This window comes from Corythoichthys intestinalis, chromosome 9 (assembly GCF_030265065.1).
Source record: "Corythoichthys intestinalis isolate RoL2023-P3 chromosome 9, ASM3026506v1, whole genome shotgun sequence".
NCBI classification, from domain to species: Eukaryota; Metazoa; Chordata; class Actinopteri; order Syngnathiformes; family Syngnathidae; genus Corythoichthys; species Corythoichthys intestinalis.
In genome coordinates this window covers 49885723-49912573 of record NC_080403.1, presented here as the reverse complement: position 1 = coordinate 49912573, position 26851 = coordinate 49885723, and the positions used below count along the sequence as shown (strand labels likewise).

At 38.7% G+C, this 26851-nt stretch overlaps 1 protein-coding gene across 1 annotated transcript in view; it reads left to right on the top strand.

Moving 5' to 3' along the window:
- The window catches only part of LOC130921874 (metabotropic glutamate receptor 4-like), a 589147-nt gene that overhangs the window by 85013 nt on the left and 477283 nt on the right, over nt 1-26851 (top strand). The window contains exon 2 of the mRNA XM_057846217.1: nt 19587-20541. Coding sequence (XP_057702200.1) covers nt 20005-20541 — 537 coding nt within the window. The 5' untranslated portion in view covers nt 19587-20004. The remainder of the gene's footprint in view (nt 1-19586; nt 20542-26851) is intronic.

The window sequence follows — 26851 nt, the reverse complement described above, 5'->3', positions numbered from 1 at the left end:
AAGTTCTCCTACTTGAAAGGATTACAGAGAGGCCTGTAAATGTCAACATAGGTAAACCTCAACCATGAGAGACAGAATGTGGGGGAAAAAAAAACAGAAAATCACATTGTTTGGTTTTTAAAGAATTTATATCCAAATTAGAGTGGAAAATAAGTATTTGGTCACCAACAAACAAGTGAGATTTCTGGCTGTCAAAGAGGTCTAACTTCTTCTAATGAGGCTCCTGTATTAATGGCACCTGTTTCAACTCATTATCAGTATAAAAGACACCTGTCCGCAACCTCAGTCAGTAACACTACAAACTCCACTATGGCCAAGACCAAAGAGCTGTCGAAAGACACCAGAGACAAAATTGTAGACCTGCACCAGGCTGGGAAGACTGAATCTGCAATAGGTAAAACACTTGGGGTAAAGAAATCAACTGTGGGAGCAATTATTAGAAAATGGAAGACGTAAACGACCACTGATAATCTCCCTCGATCTTCTTTAATCTTCTTCAATCTTTTTTAAAAAACTTGTTTGTCAGAAATGTTCTTAAATCAAGAATAGATACCGTTCAAAACATTATTTGAAAGCAATTCGTTCCAGATTTAGGCGAAAAATGACCAACTTTTAGATGTATGGGCTTAATAAGAACGTACAGTAATACTTAAAGCAAGTGGAATTATCTGATGCATTAATCTATTAACCAGCCTTTAACACTAAAAAAAAATGGAGAAAATTATTCGACTAGATTTAAGAAAAATTATCAGATCAAAACCTTATAAATTTGCAGTGTGAAAGTTGTAAATCAATACAGATTTATTTTGCATTAACCCTTAGATGCACAAGTTACTGGACCCTACACTCTTCCATAAGTGGGTCAAAAATGACCCATATTAGAACCAATGCGTTTTTATGCCATTTTGGTGAAGAATAATCATTTGTATATAATTTAGTATGATATTTAGGGCCACACAAGAATGATTTCATGCTTGAAATACTTTTATGATTCAATTAACATAAAAAAATAAAATAAAATAAACAGCAATAGACTTCAGCCTTCCTTGTATTTTATCATCAATGATAAAGCGCTCCCATGCATCTTTTTGGTGAGACAGCGGTGCCAGGCCCTTGTGGAGGCACTGACCGATTTCTGAGGATATTGTGGCTCTGGTTTCTGCCCTGGGTGGGAGGTAATTCTCTCTAGTAAGAGCCCTACCTACTCATTCTGTTGGCCATGATTTGGACACTTTCTTCTTCATAAGTGGAATCTTATGAGTCAGATTGATCCTGTTCAGTTGGATTTCCAGGTGGACAACTGCCACTACCACCTGGACAATTGTCTGGGTCCTCATCATCAGACATTTCGGACACCCAACCCTGTCACTGCCTCTCCATCATCCAACATCTGAAGGACCATTTCAGCTGTAAATCTAGCACAAATCCGATTTTTCCGTGTTTTTCCCGACTCGACTGAACAGGAAAAGGCGCATAAAAGTGGACCATTTTCAAATTCGATCCAGGTCACTTTCGTATGTGGTTAAAATCCCATCCGGGTCACATTTTTCCAGAATGTGGTTGCGGTCCGAACTGTCAAGTCCCCCAAATTGGAATTCATGCAGCAATTAACATCAGCAAAGAGCGAGATCGACAGGGTGCTACGGTAGCGGTGCTGCTGTGCATTAGCGTTCGCGCTTAGCTTGAACGCTGCTTTTGAGGAAGGAGCAGGCTTGACAACAGTCATAAAGAAATAAAATGGGTTGAATAAGCTTGACAATGCTCCGTTTTCTCTCTGCTCCAATGCGCTTGCGCATGCGGGCCAGTTTGCTCAGTGCGTCTCGGACTGCGAATTAGAGCCCATGTGTGATACTTGAACAGGCTGAATGGACAAAGGCAGTCTGAACGGCTCCGCCCCAAAAAAAAACAAACAGATATGACAAAAAAATCGAAATTGTGCATTAGGACCAGCGGTACGAACCTAGCGTTAGTTAGCTAGCTAGTTATGAAGTAGGTTAATTTGTTGATAAATAATAATAGTCATGAAAGACACACACACAAAATACTATATGGACATAATACTTACAGTACATGTATCATCTCTTGCTGTGTAAAATAATCTTCTTAAGGGATTTCACTTTTTACATACCTAGTCTGTGTGGTAAATTTATTCCTGACAGCCATAGTTGATAAGAATGAGAGATTCCCATTGGATTCCATAGAAAATACATTTGGGTCATTTTTGACCCACTTGTGGAAGCTTAGGGTAATAATACAAAAATGACAATTTCTTCACATGTATAAAAAGTTCATCAAAAATTTGAATGGCATTACATCAAAAACATGTTTTTTGAGGAACACCTGGAATATGAATTTATAACAATTTTTCATTCTCAAGAAAACAACCTCACCGAGTCATTTTTGACCCACTTATGCATCTAAGTGTTAATCATTTAGCCTATCAATTACGTTCATAATGGTGAGAAATGTAGCCCTGACCCCCGTTCACCCAATCTGTTTGGTCTTATTAATGTCCCATCCCCAGCAAAAAGTGTACATGCGGGTTATAAAATAAACTGGTCTGGCACACATAAGAAACCCTATCCTGGACAACAACAAGGCTTTAATCATCTTCAGTGGCAAAAATAATGTTGACAGCAATGCAAAAAAGTTTTGTTGAGCAAATGACACTTTACTTTTTTTGGTGAGATTACCCACTAAATCCTCCAGAAAGACATTTTAAAAGTGACCTTGAACATTCAACGTCTCGGTCTTATCTCCTCCCCCCCACGGCGAGGCAGTCGTTTATCTCCTTCCAAAACACAAACGGTCTTCAGACCTCCTTCAAGCGTCGACTCTCACCTCGTCTCGGATGTCAAAAACCAAAAGACGCGACACGGTGACAGGTGTGTAGGCGATGCGTGAACAATACAGAAGCGCCCCACGCTGCGCTTGGAAAAAACAAAACAAAACGCTTATTTGTGAGAATATATCAGAAGGCAGAGGGAATTTTAGATGCATTACCGCAAGTTGTCAGGTTTTAGTTGCAGTCGAAAGATGTCAGTTCGCGAGTTTTGCCATGACACGCACTTATTTGCCTGAAGCGTAAAGAATGGCCTTTTTAAAAAGACGAAGTGAGGTTTTCGCACCCGCGTGAACGCTGTTCTCTCAATATCAATCACAAGGGAATCTGTCGCTGACATTTTCAAACTGGCGAGCGCTCGTCATGCATCTGAAAGGCACTCTCGCAGAGCTTATATACATACTTGATGTCTAGAGATAGGAAACACAACGATGGCGGTGATGATGATGAGGTGGGAAAAACAACTAATAGAACGCAAAGAACAAGGTTTGTTGATTTCGAAGATCTGCCGATACCATGTACTGATCCAATATGAAAAAAAGATCCAAATGTGAAATAATTTCCTACTTAATTACCGTATTTTTCGGACTATAGGTCGCACCTGAGTATAAGTCGCACCAGCCATAAAATGCCCAATGAAGAGGAAAAAAACATACGGTATTGGCCCGAATATAAGACGGCCCTGATTATAAGACGACCCCATCTTTTTCAAGACTCAAAAAAAATCTCTAAAATATGCCATATTTTTCTGTAAATTATTGTTGGAATGGGAAAGACACAAGACGGATATATACATTCAACATACTGTACATAAGTACTGTATTTTTTTATTATAACAATAAATCCACAAGATAGCATTAACATTATTAAAATATTTTCTGTTAAAGGGATCCACCCTCCGCGGATAGAAAGACTTGTAGTTCTTAAAAGATAAATGTTAGTACAAGTTATGCCGTATTTACTCGAATATAAGACGGCCTGATTTTAAGACGACCCCCTCTTTTTCAAGACTCAAGTTTGAAAAAAGACTTTTTGAACACCAAATTAATTTTTATTCAGAAAATAATTACGGTACATCGGAAACAAATGAGTAAAACAATATATTTGAGAGAAAAAGCATGTTATTTTGCCTCATTCAAATATTAATATCTGAACATTTAAATATGTAAACTAAAGTGCAATCACATTCGTAAATGAATGGCTTCTGGTTTTTTAAATGAAAATAAACCAATCTATTGTGATAAAACAACAAAGTTGCAATAACTGCATTAACCATCAAAGTGAAGTCTAACTGTAACTAGTCTTGAAACAAATCTGAATAAGGAAAAACATTGCAATGAAATAATGCAAACTGGTTAAACTTGAGAGTAGCTGAGATCTGTCATGACAGAACATCACTTCAATGATATCTGGCGCCATCTAGCGTAGTGAATGGGGAGCGTAGCTGAGATTTGTCATGACAGAACATCGATTCAATGATATCTGGCGCCATCTAGACCGCGAATATAAGACGACCCCCTCTTTTTCATTCTTATTTATATGCAAAAAAACACAGTCTTATATTCAGGCCACTACGGTATAATAGTCGCACCGCAGTATAAGTCGCATTTTTCGGGGAAATTTACTTGACAAAATCCAGCACAAAGAACAAATATTTTATCTTGAAAGGCAATTTAATATAAAAATACAATAGAGAACAACATGCTGAATAAGTGTAAAGTATGATAATGTTACATGATGCATGAACAACAAAATGCAAACGTGGCGGTACGTTAACGTAACATAGCTATTAAGAATTATTTAGATAACTATAGCATAAAGAACATGCTAACAAGTTTATCAAACCATCAGTGTCACTCCAAAACACCAAAATAACATGTGAAATGATATCATAATTAGTGCTGTCAAATTTATCGCGTTAACGGGCGGTAATTAATTTTTTAAATTAATCACGTTAAAATATTTGACACATTTAACGCAAGCGCGAAATGACCCGCTCATGCATTGCCTCAAACAGATTAAAATGATGCCGTTTTTTTGCACATTGAGAGCTAAGGGGCAGAGAAAGGTGAGTGACACAGGCGTTCATTGGACCACGCCGCTTATTGGCATAAGCTTCGGCAACTCCTTCACAACAAACATAAGTATCATTTAGTGAAAGCACAACAAAAATAATATTCCTATCGCTCAAAAAATAATGTTCACAAAAAGAAAAGTGCTTCAATCTGTATTAATAATTCTCACATAAACTAACATATTCTCACACAGTTAAAAGAAGAGAACTCGCATTCCCAATCAAAATAGCAATGCAAAATACACATAAAACATACTCAGACTTTGGTCAAACTCTATTCAAACTAGGGCTGTCAAAGTTATCACGTTAACGCGCGGTAATTAATTTTTTTAATTAATCACGTTAAAATATTTGACGCAATTAACGCACATGTCCCGTAAGTTTTACAGTAAGGTTTTTATTGCTGTCTAACAGCGAACTCTTGTGGTCGCTTTGCGACATGGTTTATTGCTTTCTTGCTAGTTCAATATGGCTGCACAACGTCTCAGGCTGACGCCTATGTTCTAATGTTGTGCTCATATGATCCTTGGACAAGATTTGTCTGTAAGTATGGTTGTTGAAAAGAATGTACATATTATGTTAGTAAGCGAAATGTTACATTTTGTGTATGAGACGCTTTTTGTTTATGTTTAGTGAACCTGTATAGCGTGCTAAGCTAACGTTGTTGCTAATGCAATGCTTGTGTACTTTTTTTTTTTTTAAGTTTCACTACGGTCTAAAGAGGACAGTGGTTTGAGGCCATTTTATTAATAAATCAGATGAAAAAGGAAGAAGTCTGATTATTAAGGCGTCGTTTACTAGCTGTCTAGCTTTGGAAAAAATAGACGCTTCGGAGTGAGGACAGCATAGACAGATTTAAATGACAGTAGAGTGAAATGCCCACTACAGTCCTTATGTACCGTATGTTGAATGTATATATCCATCTTGTGTCTTATCTTTCCATTTCAACAAATTATTTTACAGAATATATATATGTATATAATTTACAGAAAAATATGGCATATTTTATAGATGGTTTGACCGTAGTGAAACTACGAAAAAAAAGTACACAGGCATTGCATTAGCAACAACGTTAGCTTAGCACGCTATACAGGTTCACTAAACATAAACAAAAAGCGTCTCATACAAAAAATATAACATTTCGCTTACTAACATAATTTGTACATTCTTTACAACAACCATACTTACGGACAAATCTTGTCCAAGGATCATATAAGCACAACATTACATAGGCGTCAGCCCGAGACGTCGTGCAGCCATACTGAACTGGCAAGAAAGCAATAAACCATGTTGCAAAGTTACCACAAGAGTTCGCTGTTAGACAGCACAAAAAACCTTGCTGTAAAACTTACCAAAAGGCAGAATACTGTCTGAGTGGGACATGTGCGTTAATTGCGTCAAATATTTTAACGTGATTAATTTAAAAAATTAATTACCGCGCGTTAACGCGATAATTTTGACAGCCCTAGTTTATTTGCATTTCAAAAACCGGAAGCCATTCATTTACGAATGTGATTGCACTTTAGTTTACATATTTAAATGTTCAGATATTAAGATTTGAATGAAGCAAAATAACATGCTTTTTTGCTCAAATATATTGTTATAATAATTTGTTTCTGACGTACTGTAATTATTTTCTGTATAAAAATTAATTTGGTGTTCAAAAAGTCTTTTCAAACTTGAGTCTTGAAAAAGAGGGGATCGTCTTATAATCAGGGCCGTCTTATATTCGGGCCAATATGGTATAACTTGTACTAACATTTATCTTTTAAGAACTACAAGTCTTTCTATCCGTGGATCCCTTTAACAGAAAGAATGTTAATAATGTTAATGCCATCTTGTGGATTTATTGTTATTATAAACAAATACAGTACTTATGTACAGTATGTTCAATGTATATATCCGTCATGTGACTTATCTTTCCATTCCAACAATAATTTACAGAATTACGATTAATTTTTAAACTGTGATTAACTCGATTAAAAATTTCAAACGTTTGACAGCCCAAATAATAATGTGTTAATCATTCCACACATAAGTCTCTCCTGAGTATAAGTCGCACCCCCAGCCAAACTATGAAAAAAAAAAACTGCGACTTATAGTTCGAAAAATACGGTAAGAATCTTGCATAACTGCTAGCTTTACATTACAGCTAACAATTTATACGTTTTTGTGTTGTTGTTTCAATTGCAACATCCTTGCCGATCTTGATTTTGTTGCTTTGTAGTAAACTCAAACGATTGTGGCCATGGGACAAGGTTGTGCGGTCCCCATTTGATATTCAATTGCAGTTTTAGTGTTACCCGCACGTATTTTGGGCAGTAAAAAAATGTATAAATTAAAGATGCGACCAAAAATCTGGCCAAAAATAGCTGAAATTGCATTTTCGGTTAAAAGACCGTAGTTGACGACCGAATATTTAATCGTGTATTAGTCAATTAACCCTACTGACAACCAACACATCTCTATATGTATCACTTTAATTAAAATGGCTAGGCCAGGTGTTTACCACTCCTGTAATTTATTCAGATTTTATTTTATTGAATTAAAATATGTCCGACAACAACGATAAAACATGACGCGTGCTCTTCCCGGGCTTTAAATCTCCTTTTAGACCTCAGAGCAAGTTGACGCGGGGAATTTGCAGAGTTGCAGAAGAGTTTCTTTTCGGACACTTTCTTGGCAGCAACAGCTCATGAAGTCCTTGATGCTAATGTTAGAGATGCTTGCCTTCCAGAGGGTACATTTAGACAAAAACTACACACAATACTACTACAACCTGTGATGTTAAGTCCTGAAGCTCAAAGGTTTCATTGCTGTATTTTATTGCTTTATTTACTTTTATGTACCCTACATTGAACACAGATCTGTACTTGCCATTCCTTACTGTCAAAAAACTTGTTTGCATGTTAAATTGCCCAAGATTGGGACCTTATTTCCCTTGGTATTATTGTGCAACCATTAAGGTATGTTTTTGTAAGCTAATATGTCTCTATTGACTTACTTTATAGCATAATTCTACACTCTTTGTCATTATTGTATTTAGGGATGGGAATCGAAATCCGATTCCAATTCGGAACCGGTTCCGAGTGTTTCGAGGCCTCGACATCACAATGAAAAAGCCTTAACGATCCCTTTAACGATTCCTAAAGACGTGTAATGCGTCGTGACGTGTCTTGTTGTCCAGACGCATCAAACTAGCATGGCGCCAAGAACCACTCGCTCCAAAGTTTGACTACACTTCACTAGGAAAGAGTGTGAAAATGAAAGGTTACGACGGGTTAGCACGAACATTGCAGCCATAAACATAACAATGACAACACGTAGGTTCAAACGCTCGAAAGTGTGTCTTCACTTCACGAGGAAAAATTACAACAAAGCGACTTGCAGTCATTGCAAGGTGGAGATAACTGCATCGGGAGGGAATACGACTGCGCTGTCCTCACAGAGAGGCTAAGGCTCAGTCCTGGCTATACAGCTAGCTAAACTCCCAAATGACGATGCAGAAGACGTTGGTATAATTTGCTGACTTTATTCAACCATCACTTGAAGAGTGAAACTAAGAATAGAAATGAAATGAAACAAATCCATTTCGTCCCCAATAACAAACAGGTTTGCATCAACGTAAATCAGCGATGATTAGCTGCTAATAACAGTAATAACAAATGGTTAGCATTCGTTCGCTAGCATTAGCACATCGTTCAAACCACTACACAACTGGATTTAAGTGTCCGATCGCGAGTGGAAACAAAACAACAACAACACAAAAGATGATACATACAGGCGTTGCCTCTGTAGATATTAACATTAACAAAGAACGTAGGCTCGTAGAAGTTTCTCCCTCTCTCACTAACTCGCTCACTCGCTTGGATGCGGTATTTCTTCTTCGCGTGAGGAAGCGCAAGGGCGCCCCCACTTGAGCGTGTAAGCGCCACAACAACTAAAAGGCATGCATTTCAATGTAATGGTAAATAATACACGTTAACCCAGCAGTACCCAAACTGCGGCCCGGGGCCCAAATACGGCCCGCCTCCACGTTTGGTCCGGCCATTTTGAATTTTTTTTTTTTCTCAATCGTGCTATTTATTTCCTGGCCTTTTCCTTGAAGAATTCAGAGAGGGTTATTTGGTTATTATCTATTTAATTAATAGTGTTTTTATTATTATTATTATTATTTTTATTTTATTTACTTTCATTCCGTGAAGAATCCAGAAAGGGTTATTTGATTGTGGCTTTCTGGAAAAACAATAATTTACATTTATGCACTTCTGCAGTCGTCACACTTTTTCTGTTACAAACTGACCCTGGCCCCTCATCAGAGAAGGGAAAAGTTATGTGGCCCTCACAGGAAAAAGCTTGGGGACCCCTGCTTTAACACATATTGCCAAAGGCAGAACAACAACCTATCTGCCAATATATACCAATATTTTTTATTTCTATTAGATAAATGTTTCAGTAAAATGTTACACATTCTTGTGTATCTGCCACTTATTGCCACAGTTAACATGGAGGTTTTGGGCCTCTTTTGATCTCGTTGTGAGTTTGTGACTTCTGATTAAACAAACTCGATGCCAATCAAAACGTTTGTTCTTCTTTTTCCCCAAATTAGAATCGATAAGAGAATCGATAAAGAATCGAATCGTTAAGCAATATCGATAATGGAATCATAATCGTAAAAATCCTATCAATTCCCATCCCTAATTGTATTTTATTTTCTAATTGTGTGTTCATAGTTTGACAGTGACAAATTAATAAATGTCAATTGTAAGAATTATGGTGTGATTGGTGTTACCAGGGGGAAGTAATGTCTAGCTAATATTTTTAGTTTATTAATATGATGTATAATACATATTTTTTGATAGTTATTTTGAGATTTAGGGGTAGGGGATTTTAAGGGTTAATTCCAGTTTACGCAGAAATTCGGGTAATGTCGCCAGCGTAGGAATGAAATTCGTTCGTCACCCAGAGACTACCTGTACAGTGATCCCCCGTTTTTCGTGGTTAATGGGGACCTCTTCCCTCCCGCGAGAATCGAAAATCTGCGGAGTAGAGGCGGTGCTTATTTATTTATTTTTTGTGTGTGTGTGTGTGTGTATTCATTGTATTAATTTATATTTAGCATTGGAAAAATACATATGCCGGCCACCCCCCTAAAGTTTAATTTAAATTAAAAAAAAAAAAAAAAAAAAAAAAAAACTTTAAAACTTTTTACAGTTCAAATGAATTATTTTTAAACAATAATAATGTAGCAAAATTATTGTCTTTATTAAAAGCTTAATTTTGTGAGTCCACAGCACACTAACGCTAGTCTTTACCAGGCTGAACCAGTTTATACATTCGGCGCCCTTTAAGGTAGGCGCGCCCAAGCTTCTCTGGCAAAATCAAAGCTTCAGAGCTGTCACTCATCATTAAGTTTAACAAGCAGCTGCCTGGTGAGCAAGAAAAGCAGCAGGTGGGCAAATGAGATGCTGTATTTAATCAGATCGGAACATCTCTCTATAATACTGTAATTATTTTTAAAAAATCCGCCATGCACTGAGGGCGTAAGTTTGAAGCGTGAAGTAGCGAGGGATCACTGTATAGCATTTCACATGTTAGTGTCACACTAAACCGCAAGAGGGCGCTCAAGAACATGTTTGTTCTTGGTGTTGGGGTTCATCAAATTTCACCAAAAATGCAACTTATATAGTGGTATGAAAAAGTATCTGAACCTTTTGGAATTTCTAACATTTCTGCATAAAATCTCCACCAAATGTGATCTGAACTTTGTCAAAATCACACAGATGGAAAAAGCTTTAAACAAAACCACCCAAATATTTATAGGTTTTCATATTTTAATGAGGATAGTATGCAAACAATGACATAAAGGGTAAAAATAAGTCAGTGAACCATCACATTTAACCCCACCCCTCCCCCACCCACCACCACCACCACCACTTTGGCAGCAATAACTTCAAACCAGACGCTTGCTGTAGCTGCAGATCAGTGTGGCACATTGATCAGGACTAATCCTGGCCCATTCTTCTCTACAAAACTGCTGTGGTTCAGTCACATTCCTGGGATGTCTGGCATAAATCACTGTCTTTAGGTCATGCCACAGCATCTCAATGTGGTTCAAGTCTGGACTTTGACTTGGCCGCACCAGAGCATGTATTTTGCTGTACTGAAACCTGAAGTTGATTTACATCGGTGTTTTGGATCATTGTCTGGTTGCAGCTTCCATCCTCTTTTTAGCTTCAACTGTTTGACAGACAGCCTCAAGTTTTCCTGCAAAGCATCCTGATAAACTTTTAAATCCATTCTTCAGTTAATGATTGCAAGTTGTCCAGGCCATGAGGCAGCAAAACAGCCCCAAATCATGATGCTCCACCATGCTGCACGGTGGGGATGAGGTGTTGATGGAAAATGACTGAATGAATGCTCAGGTGTGACTTATAGTCCAAAAATACTGTCAATATTTTTCTTCCATCATTCTTTTTTTATTATTATTATTTTTTATGGGAGTGCTAAAAAGGTCATCCTATACAGTATGTGTATATATAAAATTGTTATCTCGCCCACCAGGGCGGTATGGTCTCTCCTTTCAAGCTCGGGTCCTCTAACAGAGGCCTGGGAGCTGCAGGGTTCTGCGCAAGATCTTAGCTGTCCTGAGGATTGAGCTCTTCTGAAGGTAGATGTCGGACGCTGTTCTTGGTATCTGTTGGAGCCATGCACCCAGTTTTATTTATAATATATATATATATATATATATAAACGTCATTCAAGAAAAGTTTAGGGCAAGTGCCTATTTTTGGTTTTATTTATATATATATATATATATATATATATATATATATATATATATATATATATATATATATATATACAGTCCTGTGCAAAAGTTTTAGGCAGGTGTCCTGCCTTAAACTTTTGCACAGTACTGTACTTTTTTTTTTTTTTTTTAAATTGACATGAGACAACGCACATGAATGATTTTTACGGGCCCCACAAAAGGATGTGTACCCCCCGGCCTAGTTGAAAAAAAGTGTAGTGGTCGGATTAGCCGCATGAAAGGATTCCCTGCGACGACTTTTCACCTCTAATCCAGAATTGGGATGTCTTGCATGAATCGCTGTCTTTATGTGATGACACAGCTTCTCAATGGGGTTCAAGTCTGGAATTTGACTTGGCTACTCTAGAACGTGTATTTTGTTCTTCTGAAACCATTCTGAAGTTGATTTACTTCTGTGTTTTGGATCATTGTCTTGTTGCAGCATCCATCCTCTTTTTAGCTTCAACTGACAGACTGCCTCAGGTATTCCTGCAAAACATCCTGATAAACCTTTAAATTCATTCTTCCATTTATGATTGCAAGTTGTCCAGGCCCTGAGGTAGCAAAACAGCCCCAAATCATGATGCTCCCTCTACCATGCTTCACGGTGGGGTTGAGGTCTTGATGTTGGTGATCTGTTCCATTTTTCCTCCACACATCATGTGTTATTCCAAAACAATTCAACTTTGGTTTCATCATTCCACAAAATATTTGCGCCTTATACTCAGGTGTGACTGATAGTCCGAAAAATACGGTAAATATTTTTCTTCTATCATTCTTGTTTTTTATGGGAGTGCTAAAAAGGTCACCCTCTACATATATAACATAATTATGTATATATATATATATATATATATTAGAGGTGTGCATCGGCACTGCCCTCACGATTCGATTCGATTACGATTCGGAGGGCCTCGATTCGATTTGATTAAGAGGGCCACGATTCGATTCGGTTCGATTCGGCAATGCATCACGATGCATTAAAGCCTGGGATGCATTAAAATGCTAAACAAAGCATGTTTTTCGTGAATCATGAGGCAACACAAGCGGTCAGACATTAAACACCTTTTTATAGGCTCTTGTGTCATTCCTGGTTGTAGTCAAATGAAAATAGTAATATATATAAAAATAATAAAAAAACATCACAGCATTTAATTAGTGTTTTGAATGAGACCAGGGCTTTCTTTCTTTTTCTTTCTTTTTTTTTTTTACCCACACGAGCAGCCTTTCATTTTTTAAACACCGCATAAGTTTGGTCAAGTTTCCCACCAACCTCATAGAAGCCAAAATGTCTCCATATGCCTGCTTTCAATGTCTTTGGTGCGTCAATAATCTTTCGCGCTTCCTCTTTCTCCGCTTTAGCCATTGTTATTATGTCTTATCTCTGCTTTGAGTGCCACTGCGCAATTGCGCATGTCTGTGACGTTACTCCCGTGAGGAAGCCAATTTTAGTTCCTCATCCCCCCTGCATTGCTTGTACAATAGCTCCCTCTACAGGTAAACATGAGAATAATAATACAAATGGTGAAACCAAATCCATTGCATCACTGGAAGATTTTTGAACGGACTTATATATTTTAATATGTGCTGAATCGATTCGGCTTGTTGCCCGCATCGAATCGCATCGTCCATGGCCCGCATCGGGATGCATCGCCGCATCGATTATTGTTGACACCAGTAATATATATATATATATATGTATAGATTAGGGCTGTCAAAATTATCGCGTTAATGGGTGGTAACTAATTTTTTAAATTAATCACATTAAAATATTTGACGCAATTAACGCACATGCCCTGCTCAAACAGATTAAAATGACAGCACAGGGTCATGTGCACTTGTTACTTGTGTTTTGTCACCCTCTGCTGGCGCTTGGGTGCGACTGATTTTATGACCATGAGAATTGTGTAATTCATGACATCAACAACGGCGAGCTACTAGTTTATTTTTGATTTAACAGAATGTAATAATGTTAATGCCATCTTGTTGGTTTATTGTTATAATAAATACAGTACTTATGTGCAGTATGTTCAATGTATATATCCGTCTTGTTCCTTATCTTTCCATTCCAACTATAATTTACAGAAAAATTTGGCATATTTTATAGATGGTTTGGATTAATTAATTTTTAAGCTGTGATTAACTTGATTAAAAATCGTTTGACAGCCCTGATATATATAAATATAAATTTTTATATAGTAAGATCCATGAGACAAATCATGATTGACTTTTGCGGGCCACACAAAATGATGTGGCGGGCCGGATTTGGCACCTCGTGCCTTGAGTTTGACACATGGCTCACATAAATAGTTGACCAATATTTGTGCCCTGGCCTAGTTATAAAAAAAAAGTGTAGTGGTCGGATTAGCCGCATGAAAGGGTTCCGTACATAGACTTTTCACCTCTAATCCGGAATTATTCTTCTTCATCCACTTGTCTTTACAGTCGGCCAGCGGCTGTTAAAGGGCACCTGGAGTGAATCACCTGTGAAAAATGACTTGTCCCCACATGGCGGGGAGATAGCCGGGCGTATCCGCGGGACCTTGTCACTTCCCGTGCGCTCTCAATGAATCTCGGCCGCTCCTCGCCTTTAACCCGTTCGCTGTAGTGAAAACAAGAGCCCGAGTGTGGAGATTGCTTCCCTCGAAAGCCATTACGGCTGGGGGCGCGCCGCCGGTAAGTGCCGGGATGGCTGAGCGTCTGCTTTCGATGAAGCCGGCGATGCGTGTGTGGGAGTGTTTTTGACGTGTTCTTGGAATTGGACAAAAAGGACTCACTAAGCTGCTGACACTGGACTGACAACGCTATATTTGCAGTATGTATAGTTTCCGTCATGCTTTCAATGCCGAGGCGTTTCCTTAATTTTTTAGTACATACAGTTTTAGAATTAGAATGATCACTCACGCCGTCATGGAATTAAACCTCAGTTATGATCATGAAAATATAAAAACAAGCAGGGTGAAAACATATGGTTGAAATTGGCTAAAGGAATACATACATACTGTACATTCATACAATATTAGCAATAGTTTCACAAAATCAAACATAGCATAATTACAGTCAGTATCACTTTTTGTATTAATAATATTCTGGGTATTCGCCAGTGGCGGAACAAATGGGAACAGGGGTGCGATAACCAGAGGTGTAGCAAGGATCCCTGGGGGCCCCAGGCATCAAGCAACATGGGGCCCTTCGAGCGTGTGCAAGTAAGGGGGACAGTTGGACTTGGAGCAATAGCATATTTAATAAAAGTATAATAACTAGGGCTGTCAAACGATTCAAATTTTTAATCGTTAATCACAGCTTAAAATTAATCATAATTAATCGCAATTCAAACCATCTCTAAAATATGCCATATTTTTCTGTAAATTATTGTTGGAATGGAAAGATAATTTAATAAATGAATAACCGCCCTTTAATGCGATAAATTTGACTGCCCTAATAATAACGCCTTGGTCTCATATAGAGCGCTTTTTAGGACACTCAAAGTGCCCGGCTTCTACTACATTAGGACATAAAACTACAGTAACAGTACACTCACCGCTGTCTTGCTTCCTTTTCTCATCTGCTTTTTTTTTTCTTTTGTTGCTTCCACAAGAATAAATTCTCTTCATTTTGGATATATGGCAATTAAAAAAAAAAAAGCCAAATCGCCTCTCACTCGTCACGTGAGTCACGTGAGGGAAGATGGCGGGTGTAGAGCAAGTGAAGGGGCCCCTTCAGGGAACTCAGACTCGAGGCTTTTCCCTGCTACTGTTGCACTTGTCGCTGCGACAGTGCAATAAAGCTGCGTGTGCTAAATCTGTTGGCCCTCTGGGGGCCCCTGCTGGCTGGGGGCCCAAGACAATTGGCTGGTTTGCCTAATGGGACGCGACGCCTCTGGCGATAATCATCAACGGGACCCCACAAGTGGACCTTGGGGGTGGGGTGGGCGCGGGGGGAAAGTGGGTAGAATTTCTTGCCGGAACTCCACGATGCGAAGGTCGCCACGGAGCCAGAAATTTTATTTATTCTTCTTTCATTTTTTGGGGGGGGGGTCAAACCTCTTAAACTACTGAAATGGACACATTCAAAAAATGATTTTCATTCAAAATTGTATTTTCCCAATGCAAAAACAAAGTTAAGAAAAACAGCAATAACTCCATCCTCCAGCTCTTTTTTTATTTAGCTCCGAATTTTTATTTTCCCTCATTTCCTCACATACTAAATGCCAGATCTCAATTTTAACTACTTAAGAACATAGGATGTATATTAAAATTGAAGTTAATGTAAACATTTTCTTTTTTAATGACAGTTATAAATAACATACATTCAGAAAAATAAGTACTAATGACATATATTATGTAGAGTGAAATGGAATATATTTTGAAGATTGCGCAAACATTGACTTTTTTAAACCAGAAGGAAATGAATAAGTAGCCTAACATAAATGAACAAATTTAAATCCAAAGTGTACATTGACAGCAAAGATGTTCTGAACCTCCCCATCAGAGCAAATAAAACTAAATATAATAAAACGTGCACATTTAAACCTATCAGAGCTAACTATCCCTGCTCATCACATGACACTGTGTCAGCCAATTGAACGTATAAATGAGTCCTGCCCTTTTGCTTTGCTGCGTGTATTTGCACATTCTGATAACACTCAGATAACTGCAGCAGTTGGGGAAACCTCCATGCCGTTTGTGGAATAAAATAAATAATAAATATTGTCGGAAATGGACAGGCGATCCGTACGTGACCCGCTGGCGGACTTCACTGGTTGCCTGGAACTGCCCGTTTTTTGTAGGAAAGCGCCACACGGGGGCGGAGACTGCCAACCTCCGCTCCCGGGTGGCGCGGCCCCGTCCAGTGACAAACATTAAAGCTACTTTTGGTTCAGCCCCTCGAAAAAGGGGCTTTCTTTTCGTGGTTCCCAGGTTGTGTTGTCCGGTAGCAGATGTTGTGTTCCCACGGTAAATATTATGAGTGCAAAACAAGCAAAACAATCTCGTGAGATTCCCTCCTAACTATGGGACTCAAGCGCGTACTATGGTGCAAAACAAGGTATCTCATGAGATTCCCTCCTAACTATGAAACTCAAGGTAAAAAACAATAGAAGTTGTTACAGTCTATGTCACAGAAGCAATCATACATCACAAAGGCATAATGTGCTATTGTTAAGGCATCACATAAATTTTTCCCACATCAGCAAGACACCCATCTGTTACTGGGGCCATCCCAAAAGAAAGGAGATTGAAGGCCTAGGTTAGAATGATGTTCAGGGACTGTATTGTGTAATCTACTATTGCATTGTATAGCTCCCTTCGTTCTCCTTGTAAGTTTCCAAGGCAGCTGAGTGCCTTCTCTCCTTATTTTGGGTAATTTTATAAGTGTTATTCTAAGGATTTATATTTGAACTTGACATTTAATTGGTCCTTCGAGCCAGATTGTAAAATACCCGGAGTGGAGTTTTTTGGGCACCTCCAGACAACCAGCCATGCAGCTCCTCACACAACCAAGCCCACAAACCAGACGCCTTAGAGGCCCGGGCCCAGGTGTGGTCACAACTACACCACCCCCTTACGTTCTGGCCCCTGGTCATGGACCTGGGGATGAAACTTTTTGTGATTATTATTAAACCGCCCCCCCCACCCCCAATATTTTTGAAACAACATATTGTTAACGATCGCTTCCAGTCCTCCCAGTCACATTGGATCGGACGTCTATTGCCGTAAACGGTTGCCAAGGAGTTAATAATACGATGTTCATGATTACCAAGGAACCAACAGTCCTCTTGTTTAATGCAGCAAGTCTATTAAGTCGAACAATTCCCTTTCAATATTAAAGTCCCTTTTCACTGCTAATAGCGCCATTTCCGACTGTTTGTTTTACCCCGCGAGGCTCGACTGCGCACGCTGTACATGCTTTTGGGACTCGCGTGTGACTTCTATTATAAATGTAGTAATTGATTTTGAGAGGACACACCACGGTAATGTTAATGCAGTCCATTTGGCACGATGAGAGATTACAGGAACGTTGAACCCATATTTTTTTTATTCTTTAATAATTCCCTCTATTGTAAATCCATGCGACGTAGAGTACATTGATAATGTCCACAAATTCAGTAAAGGAATTAAGAACAATAAAAACCAATCGACATTTACTCGCGCGCCCCTAGCAACTTGTGCCACCCGTGCTAGTAACCGCCACTGATTGAGTGGAATTAGGGACATCTTGAGGCCGAATGGTAGTTGTGTACTCCTATGTCATATGGAATCCTGATGGCTACGTTTATATCAGAAGTGCCCAAACTAAAGATGTCCCGATCGATCGGTCAGATCCCGTCATTTTCAAAGTATCGGAATCGGCAAAAAAGTATCGGACATGCCTTTTTTAATATATATATACAGTATATTTTTTAAATTAAATCGCTTTCTAATTGTATTTAACGTTACAGACAAAATGTCTTACATTCATCCAGAGTCTTTAGTTATGGCTTAAAGTAGGGCTATCAAATTTATCGCGTTATCGGCGGTAATTAATTTTTAAAAAATTAATTATGTTAAAATATTTAATGCAATTAACGCATGCGCTGCACGACCCACTCACGCATTGTCACGTTCAATCTATGGCGCCGAGCTAAAAGGCAGTGTAAAATGAGTAGAGAGTTTTTTGGCAGTGTTTAGAGCCTTTTTTTAATTGGCTAAAGCCTTAAAATCCCTCTCTCAACAAATAGAAATATCGTGGGAAGCAATGTGGGGAAGAAAGGTAGTGGTTGATCTTTTTCTTAACACCCTATGTTATTTCCCAACGCAGAGAAGATATATCAGTTGGTGCCACTATGCACAGTCATGGTTGCACTTCCCATCATGCATTTGGGCAGAACAGTTAAATGGCTATGGTATCATTTACTGAAAGCTCAACAAAATCACTAGATGGCAATATTTAGTCACAATATGCAAAGTCACATTTATCCTTTAAGAATTACAAGTCTTTCTATCCGTGGATCCCTCTCAAAGAAAGAATGTTAATAATGTAAATGCCATCTTGAGGATTTATCGTCATAATAAACAAATACAGTACTTATGTACTGTATGTTGAATGTATATATTCGTCCGAGTTTTATTCATTTTTTTCTTAATGCATTGCCAAAATGTATATGATCGGGAAAAATTATCGGGAATGATTGGAATTGAATCGGGAGCAAAAAAAAGCAATCGGATCGGTAAATATCGGGATCGGCAGATACTCAAACTAAAACGATCGGAAAAACCCTAGTTACACCCCTAGTGATAATATGATGAAAATGTCGATGGCAGGTTTTGTACGATGTCAGTCTTATCGTACAGCACTACTACTCGTTACTCTGTAAAATGAATGTTCATTATGTGCTGACCAACAAGTTCAAATGGTTTGGACTTCGACTAGTGACAAACTAATTTGAATTTGTTAATACTGGATATTTCAAATTAAAAGTTAACACCGTATGATTGCACATACACTTTATCGGGATGCAGCAAAGATTTACTGCATATGTTTTGGCCAGGCTTCAGATGCGACTGTTATGGTATGACATCCTGAGGAAAGCGAGAACATTCAGAAAACGTGTGAATGTTTTTGCTCGGGAACGTGCTGGCTTTTTGACAAAGCTGACAGGTGAGAAGCGAACACGTGGGATGTGACCATCAACCTTGAGCGAGAGCGTGGCAGCTCCGTCTAAATTCAAAACGCGTCATCGCCAGTAACGCCGGCAATACAAGGTTACGTTTGAAAGAAAAGAAAAAAAAAACAGATTGAAAATCTAACACAAATCCTTTCTACTTGTTTTCTCCTTTCTGCATGACCTCACCGCCGTCTTCTTCCTTTTCATCTTGCAGGAATTCTCCTTAAAGCCCGCAGAGCTAAGCGGGCCCGAAGGCTCTGACACATGGCGAATTCTCGACCCGGGGGACACTGAAGATTAAAACGTGCGATTGCGGGCGACACCTTCGAGATTCTCGAGAGTGTACGAGGGATCGAAAGAGGTCATCTTCCACCTTTTGTTCTTCCCGATGTCCTGAGTGCAGGATCTCCACAGACAAGACAATTTGGACGATGGAGTGAGGGAGTGGAGGATTACAGCTCTGTGAAAGAGCCAAGCTCATATTGGACATTAAGTGACTGTCAGAGAGAGACATGAGAGGAAGCCTTTCTCGTGCCAGCTGCTTGGAGAGCAATTAACCCTCCGGCCAGCAACAGCGACTACCTGGCTTCCATTTTCTTGATTACGGCAGTTCGCTTGTACTAGCTGCGGTCATGTTTCACCCGCCGCCTAGCAGACCGGACGGAAGCGGCTGCCAGCGACATGGCGTCGTTCTACTCCTGCTCCTGCTGGACAGCTCCCTCAAGGCAGCGCAAGCGGCCAAACCCAAAGGCCCGGGTCACACCCACCTGAACTCCATCCGCATAGACGGGGATATCTCCTTAGGGGGGCTCTTTCCGGTTCACGCCAGGGGCCACGAGGGCAAGCCGTGTGGGGAGCTCAAGAAAGAGAAGGGGATACATCGCTTGGAGGCCATGCTCTTTGCATTGGACCGCATCAACAACGATAACAACCTGCTGCCTAACATCACTCTGGGTGCCAGGATCCTGGACACTTGCTCAAGAGACACGCACGCCTTGGAGCAGTCGCTCACATTTGTGCAGGCCCTGATCGAGAAGGACGGGACTGATGTCAAGTGTCTGGGCGGCGGGGCGCCTATTATCACCAAACCAGAAAGGGTGGTGGGCGTCATTGGAGCTTCGTCTAGTTCGGTTTCCATCATGGTGGCAAACATTCTGAGGCTCTTCAAGGTAAGGAGCTATTCCACAACACCTACTGATGCTCTTCGCTCATTTTTGCCTGTGAATGCAGTTTGATAGTTTGGTGTGTAGCTTTAGTATGAGCAGGGCCGGCCCAGCCTATACGCAGACTATGCAGCTGCTTAGGGCCCCTGACCATCAGGGGGCCCCCAATCTGGCAATTGTTTAATTTATATTCTATTTTGTTTACTACAGTTTGCTTTATTTGACTTTTGTGAGTTTTGATACTTGATTACAAGCTTAAAAAAATAAGTTATTCCTTAACTTCTTTCTTTCCTGTTCTAGAAAAAAGTTTTGTGCTATCTACTGTAAGTACTGACAATCATTTGGGGTGAGAAGTTTGAAGTATGGAGTGCAACAAAATCTGATTAATATACAAAATATGGACGTATGGGTTGGATTGCATGTATGGGTTTCACAGTATACTGTGACAAAATGGTGAGCCAAAAATATGGGCCCCTTTGCATTATTTTGCTTAGGGCCCCAAAATGGCCTGGGCCGGCCCTGAGTAAGAGCTATGGATAAAGGATTTTTTTTCAGGTGAAATTTCCAATTATATCTGTCTCTGAACGGGAAATGGAAGCGTGTTTGGCCATATGTCACAACGAAGTGCTAATGATCACACTCTGGAAACACATCACAACAAAGCGTCAATGATAACACATAGGTTGTCACATACTGTAAAGGTATTCCTAAACTTCCCCAATTTCGGCTAAATTCTTGTGTTTAAAATCATTGACCAACAACCCTGCTTTTGTTAGCTTCCGCTAGGCGAGGGTTGGGGAAAATATTCCACAAAGAGTCGCAGTGGGTGCAGGTTTTTGTTGCAACCCTTAAAGAGGACACTTGTTTCACCAATCTGGTGTCTTACATGTGCAATCAATTGATTGCTGTTAGTTGCTTCTTGTTTCTCTGTGCCACTCATTGGTTAAACTGCCTGTGCTGGATCAGTTGTAACAAAGACCAGGACCCACTGCGGCCATTGATGACCTGATTGCCCACTCCTGCGTTAGACAGCTGGTTGACAAGGGCATGGTTGAGCTAAGGATTATGAATATTTCAATAAACATGAAAGAAATATTTCTTTTTAGAAATACTTCTAACATGTGTTTCAATGGTTAAACTAAAATGTTCCCATTTTAAAAGCTGACACTCAGCTTGTTAGGGCCCTCCCTCCACCAGTCAGCTAATTACCGGATAAGTTCTTTGTCTTCGTCCAGGTTGCCAGAGCTCTTTTGGCTTCGTAAACTACGGTTCTAGAAGTTAAACAAGGATATGCATGCACGTCGTGCACTTGTAATTCAAGTATGTTTACTTATACTACAAGAACGTATACTTAATTGTACTCAGTTATGGTTACTTGTACAACAAGTCCATGTACTTAAATGTACATGTACATCAAGTCTGTGCACTTTCCTTCACTTGTAGCAAGAGTTCATGTACTTGTGTGTACCTGTAGCACAAGTCCGTGTACTTGTATGGGGCGCCGTTTGTAAAGCAGCACATGCTCAAAATTACGACAACATTTTCTCACATTTAGCGCCACACAATGTTTAAAATGGTGTGAAATTTTTAGTCACTTTTTTTTTTTTTTTTTTTTTTTGCACATTTACAACATTATTTAGCAACTTAAATATGTATTTTTAGATTAGAAGGTTTCGACCTGATTATTTAAATCCAGAACTATTTAATTTAAATCTTAAACTTATATCCTATATCCTAAATGTTAAATCAGGAAATGTTTGGAACTAAATATTTAGCTTAATATGCAAATTCCCATGACTGTAGACCGGAAGTAACAATATAAAAGCTGGTGGAGCAGCTCAGACTGTCTGTTTACATTGCTTGAAAATGAATAAAACCTACTCAACGGTGGCAGTCTGCTCTTGGACGTGAGTCATTGTGATAATAACAATATATAGGTAAAATACATATTTAGGAGAAACAATTTAAAGAGTATTTTGTGTGCTCCAGCATTTATTTTGTTACTTCCGGTCTCCAGTCATGTGAATTTGCATAGTAAGCTAAATATTTAGTTCCAACAGTTTTCAGATTTAGCATTTAGGATATAGGATATAAATTTAAGATTTAAATTAAATATTTAGTTCTGGATATAAACAATCAAGTCCAAAACTTCTTATTTAAAAATAAATATTTAAGTTGCTAAATAATGTTGTAAATGTGCAAAAAAAAGTGACAAAAAATTTCACACCACGTTTTGAACACTGTGTGGCGGAAAATATTGTCATAAGTTTGATTATGTGCTGCTTTACAAACAGCGCCCCATATACAGTACTTGCGTGTACCTATAGCACAAGTCCGTGTACTTGCTTGTAGTTGTAGCACAAGTCTGAGTACTTGTGTGTACTTGTAGCACAAGTCTGAGTACTTGTGTGTACTTGTAGCACAAGTCTGAGTACTTGTGTGTACTTGTAGCACAAGTCTGTGTACTTGTGTGTACTTGTAGCACAAGTCTGTGTACTTGTGTGTACCTTGAGCACAAGTCTGTGTACTTGCGTGTAGTTGTAGCACAAGTCCGTGTACTTGCGTGTAGTTGTAGCACAAGTCCGTGTACTTGCGTGTAGTTGTAGCACAAGTCCGTGTACTTGCGTGTAGTTGTAGCACAAGTCTGAGTACTTGTGTGTACTTGTAGCACAAGTCTGTGTACTAAAATGTCCAGTAGCACAAGTCTGTGTACTTGCACTACAGGTACATGTATTTGCATGTACTTGTACCATCGGTACGTGTACTTGCATGTGCATTTTCTAGTTTGATTGAAATGCAGCATTGGTATGATAAAATTAGCTCGCAGCCCAAAGGGCTATTTTCCGCTTTAATATTTTCATCATGGTTGCAGTACCATTTTTGGCCACCAATCTTTCATATTGCTTCTTTAACTCTTTCAGCGACATTGGCATTCAATGGCAGCCAATAAATTAACAGTGTAATCTGGATCTGATGAAATAAGACGGTCACTGAAAAGTTAGGACTGGATTCAGATGAACATTTTTGCATAATTGAACAGGCAATTAAAATTTGACGTGTTGGTTCGGTTGATACCAAGTACATGTATTCATCTTAAAACACAAATGATTCAAATTTGTATTATTTTGTGTTTGTAGTCGCCTTCCCCTTCCTGTCTCAATTCCTGGCACTTTCTTTTGAAGTGTTTGTCTATTCTGAGATACAAGGAGCACTTTGATTGACTCTTTTTTTTTAATGTTTGCTCTTGCTACAAAGAGCAACAGAGCAGGAAAACAGGAGAAATACCACACAGTATGTGTGAAATCTTCTGAAACGCAGTTTAGATGGCGAGAGTGAACGGGGATCCCTCGGTGAATTTTATCACTGTCTTTGCCCTCAAGGAGTTGGTTGCCAAGCAGTCAGCGGTCCTGCCTGTCACAGTAACAAAGCGATTCATACGTTACTACAGGGTTTGATTGCCACACAAGTTGGATGTTTACATACCGTATGCTTATGATATAGAAAAACAAAGCTCTGTTCAAGCACATTGGATGAATACGCTTAAAAAGCCTTTCTTTTTAGTCCCTAGAAACAAGCTCTCATGTACAATACATGAAGTGAAGCATGCTAATGAGAAACAGGGTAGCTCAGACGAAAGTTAGAGGACACTGCTTTGTTTTGAGGATGCTATGCTACATCTGGAACAGGATGTCTCGAATCTGTGCAGAGAACAATGAAATCTCAGGACCACTTGGAGTACTGGGTGTTGTCTAGTGTCGAAATGATTAGTTTTCCACCACACAGTGTCTTGAATTTGAGCAGGGTGTAATGAAATCAAGACTATCAATGGAGCTAAAATGTGCTAGCTATTGTTGCAGTAATATGTTCTAGGAAAGGAGCAGTAGACTTGAATTTCCATACAACACATTTCCGAACAACAAAATTATGAGTGAAACATTCATTTTAATTCAGATTATTCAGTCCTGAACATTTGGTAAGGTACAGTGGTGTCCCAAGTCCCCACAACTAACATATTCAGTAAGGGACAGGGTGTACTTTTGCATGTTTTTAAAACTAAAATGGTTCTGTTTTTCATTTTAATGCATACATTATTTTTTCTGCATTTGAGGTTCATTGAAAAAAAAGCAGTTTTCTATTTTCCCAATGTTTTAATTATTCATTCATTATACATTTCATATAGCCTACATGTCTTTGTTCCTGATAAGTGAAGCGTGATCTTATATTTCATTCCGTTACATTCCTAGCTATAATGAATCATGTTCAGCCTAGTTAGATTTTTTTTTTTCCTTGGCCGAGAATTTTCCTGCAGTTAACTCTTTCAACTTTATTGAAGATGAAGATGATAGACGTCAAATCATGTGGCTCTTTTCGTCCTTCTGCTGTGAATTTTAATTTAGTTTGTCACTAGTAGACGTCCAATGCATTTAAACTTGGAGACTCCAAGTTTAAATGGATTTGACGTCTATTGCTGTCAATGGCAGCCACTGAGTTAATAATATCTCAACATGCTGTTTATGACACTCTACAGTATATCACCTCTACCTCGTGCTGAACGATATACCGTATTGGCCCGAATATAAGACGGTGTTTTTTTGCATTGAAATAACACTGAAAAAGAGGGGGTCATCTTATAGTCGCGGTCTAGACATTATACCCTAGATGGCGCCAGATATCATTGAAGCGATGTTCTGTCATGACAGATCTCAGCTACTCTCAAGTTTAACCAGTTCGCATTATTTTATTGCAATGTTTTTCCTTATTCAGATTTGTTTAAAGACTACAGTTACAGTTAGACATCACTTTGATGGTTAATGCAGTTATTGTACCTTTGTTGTTTTATCACAATAGATTGGTTTATTTACGTTTCAAAAAGCAGAAGCCATTCATTTACGAATGTGATTGCACTTTAGTTTATATATTTAAATGCTCAGATATTAAGATTTGAATGAGGCAAAAAAAATGCTTTTTCTCTCAAATATATTGTTATAATCATTTGTTTCGGATGTACTGTAATTATTTTCTGTATAAAAATTAATTTGGTGTCCAAAAAGTCTTTTTTCAAACTTGAGTCTTGAAAAAGAGGGGGTCGTCTTATAATCAGGGCTGTCTTATATTCGGGCCAAAACGATGTAAAGCTTTCAATTGACATTTCACGTGTCTGTCGTCATTATCGCCATAAAATGACCTGTTCCTGCAATGTACATTTTGGCCAGCAGATGGTGCCCAATTACATATGTACATATTGTCGTACCACCAATCAGCCACAACAGGGTCCCTATCAGTTAGCCCATTGGCTCCTCTTGCCAACCATATGTGAGTAATGAATGCAAAACAACTGAAAATGGCAACACATCATATCTGCCAACATTAGTTAACCCTTTACACTCTGAGCAATTTTTGTGAAATTAGGGGTTGATTTTTCTATGAGTATTTATAAAATAATAATAATAATAAAAAAAAGTTAATGCCTTGTTGCACGTCTTTTTATTCCTAGATCATTAAAGGATTATGTCATGAACTTTTTTTCCAAAATCTTTACATTTTTTAAAGTGTCATAACCAGCTAAAGTTGAAAAATTTTAAATGCCAAATATGGACAATAACACACATTGCTTGATTACTGATAAACTATAAATCTGAGTAAGGTTTTGACAACTGATCATAAAAATTTAACATCTTAGCTTTAATTGTACATACAGTATTGCACATCTAGGTTAAGCAAATGAGCACGGAATAATTTACATTCCAAAGCTCCATAATCTGTCAATGATAAACAGAAAAAAGACATGTTTTGGTCATTGTTTACATTGGCAATAACACAAGATATTATTGATTCAGCAATGAGGGTAACTCTGTTCAAGGTAGGTCTGGAGGGCTCAAATCTTATCCAATTCAACTCGATCTTTGATATGTGCATAATAAATGGCAATATATTTTCATTTTATCACCTTATTTTAGGAGATGCCATTGTTTATCAACTCCTCTTCCTTCCTCTTCGAATCCATGTCCATCTGTTTCTGGAGACGCCTTATCAGACTTGTTTTAATTTACTGCTTTTACTCATCCCCTACGGACTGGATGGTCTTTTCCTGGTGTGCCACACCTACTTCTAACCCTGTCTTGTCGGTGTGATGCCATATTTCTAATATGCCGTATTGGTCCGAATATAAGACGGTGTTTTTTTGCATTGAAATAAGACTGAAATAGTGGGAGTCGTCTTATATTCGGGGTCTAGACATTATACCCATTCACGACGCTAGATGGCGCCAGACATCAACTAAGCGAATGCCGAACTTGAGGAGTAATGTTTTGTCATG